Source organism: Procambarus clarkii, chromosome 11 (genome assembly GCF_040958095.1).
Source record: "Procambarus clarkii isolate CNS0578487 chromosome 11, FALCON_Pclarkii_2.0, whole genome shotgun sequence".
NCBI lineage: Eukaryota > Metazoa > Arthropoda > Malacostraca > Decapoda > Cambaridae > Procambarus > Procambarus clarkii.
The window spans coordinates 44820952-44823154 of NC_091160.1; the positions used below are offsets into that span (position 1 = coordinate 44820952).

The window sequence follows — 2203 nt, forward strand, 5'->3', positions numbered from 1 at the left end:
CTCACTAAGATGGTCTCACAGCTTCCCAAGATGGACTCACAGCTTCCTAAGATGGACTCACAGCTTCCTAAGATGGACTCACAGCTTCCTAAGATGGACTCACAGCTTCCTAAGATGGTCTCACAGCTTCCCAAGATGGACTCATAGCTTCCTAAGATGGACTCATAGCTTCCCAAGATGGACTCACAGCTTCCTAAGATGGACTCACAGCTTCCTAAGATGACCTCACGGCTTCCCAAGATGGACTCACAGCTTCCCAAGATGGACTCACAGCTTCCTAAGATGGACTCACAGCTTAATAAGATGGACTCACAGCTTCCTAAGATGGACTCACAGCTTCCCAAGATGGACTCACAGCTTCCCAAGATGGACTCACAGCTTCCCAAGATGGACTCACAGCTTCCTAAGATGACCTGACAGCTTCCTAAGATGACCTCACAGCTTCCTAAGATGGACTCACAGCTTCCTAAGATGACCTCACAGCTTCCTAAGATGACCTCACAGCTTCCTAAGATGGACTCACAGCTTCCTAAGATGACCTCACAGCTTCCTAAGATGACCTCACAGCTTCCTAAGATGACCTCACAGCTTCCTAAGATGACCTCACAGCTTCTTAAGATGACCTCACAGCTTCCTAAGATGACCTCACAGCTTCTTAAGATGACCTCACAGCTTCTTAAGATGACCTCACAGCTTCCTAAGATGACCTCACAGCTTCTTAAGATGACCTCACAGCTTCTTAAGATGACCTCACAGCTTCCTAAGATGGTCTCACAGCTTCCTAAGATGGCTTTTAAGACGTCCAGAACACAAAAAAATGTCAACCACATATATGGTAGGCTATAGGTGTATTGCCACATATATGGTAAGGTATGTGTGAAATATCCACATATAATGAAGGTTATGGGATTAATAGCCTCTACTTCACGTCGTGTTCTTATATCCTATGAAATACTGGTATGTTTTCCATTTATATACTAGCTGTACCCGGCCACGCGTTGCTGTGGCATGCGCGTTGATAAGCCAAAGTATCCCTCTCCTGTCCCCTTGTCCTCCCCATCATTTCCTCCCCTCTTCCCCGTCTCCTTGTTTTCCCAACCATTCTCCACTCCCCCGTCCCTTCGTCCTCCCCACCATTCCCCACTCCCCTCATCCGATGCGTTCCCAAATGATCTGATGTTCCCATCATAAATTGGGAACATCAAATGATCTAATGATCCCATCACTGAAAAATAAGAACAGTTAAAAAATCGAAATGAAAAAATAAAAATTAAAAATAAACTATACTCACGAAATGAACGGTATGGTAAACAACACAGCTCAATTCCAACGCAATGTCACAAAAATAATTAAACAAAAATAAAAATAAATAGAAATCTATGAAAATTCAATTTATTGATGCAATCGGAAACAATGAAATGGACACGTAACATATTTAGTATAGCGTGTGTTGCTTTTACATGCAACAGATGGCCTTTTTGCTTAAAACAAAACATGTTTTTACCTGTCACAGGTGTAGCATGTATATAGCGGGTATATAAAATCACGCGTGTATTTGAATGGAACGTTGTGTCAAAATTTCAAAGCAATCGGTGAAGAGCTTTCGGAGATTACAGCGTGTGTTGCTTTACGTCCGACAGATGGTGCTGTTTAAAAAAAAAAACATGCTTTTACCTGTCACAGGTGTAGCATGTATATAGTAGGTATATAAAAACACGCTCTATGCGAATGGAACGTTGTGTGAAAATTTCAAAGCAATCAGTTAAGAAATTTCAGAGATTAGTGATTTTGAACAAAGGAACATTTACATTTATATAAACAAAAAGGTATTTTGGGTTTGTGAGAGTTGACATAACACTGATGTTTTCACACTCCAGCAAAGCCACTAACTCTAACACACATAACGTCTCGGACAGGTCCTTAATCTAACAAATAATTAGAGAGTACCTTGTAGCAAAATTTCAAGAATATTAGAAACCTTAATTCCTCATGCCAACATTCTGTACATTCACCAACACTTACATACGTGTTCTCTGCCTGCCTGATTGGCCGCCTGAGTGGCCTTCCTCTATGGACCCATCACAGGCTTAATTACCAAGCCCGAAGAACCCAATTCAGGGCACCAATAGAGCGCTACTAATGATGCCCTTCGGTATGGTTTAGGGATGGAGGCTGGGGAGTAATATAGGGGTTAGAATTACAG

The 2203-nt window shown here is 42.0% G+C and overlaps 1 protein-coding gene across 1 annotated transcript; it reads left to right on the forward strand.

Moving 5' to 3' along the window:
* Positions 1–429: 429 nt before the first annotated feature.
* Positions 430–846, forward strand: LOC138363698 (oviduct-specific glycoprotein-like). The gene has a single exon (XM_069323085.1). The coding sequence runs from the start codon at positions 430–432 to the stop codon at positions 844–846; it is 417 nt and encodes a 138-aa protein (XP_069179186.1).
* Positions 847–2203: the final 1357 nt, after the last annotated feature.

Coding starts and splice junctions, on each gene's coding strand:
- LOC138363698 (XM_069323085.1), top strand. CDS start 430: ATGACCTCACAGCTTCCTAAGATGGACTCACAGCTTCCTAAGATGACC.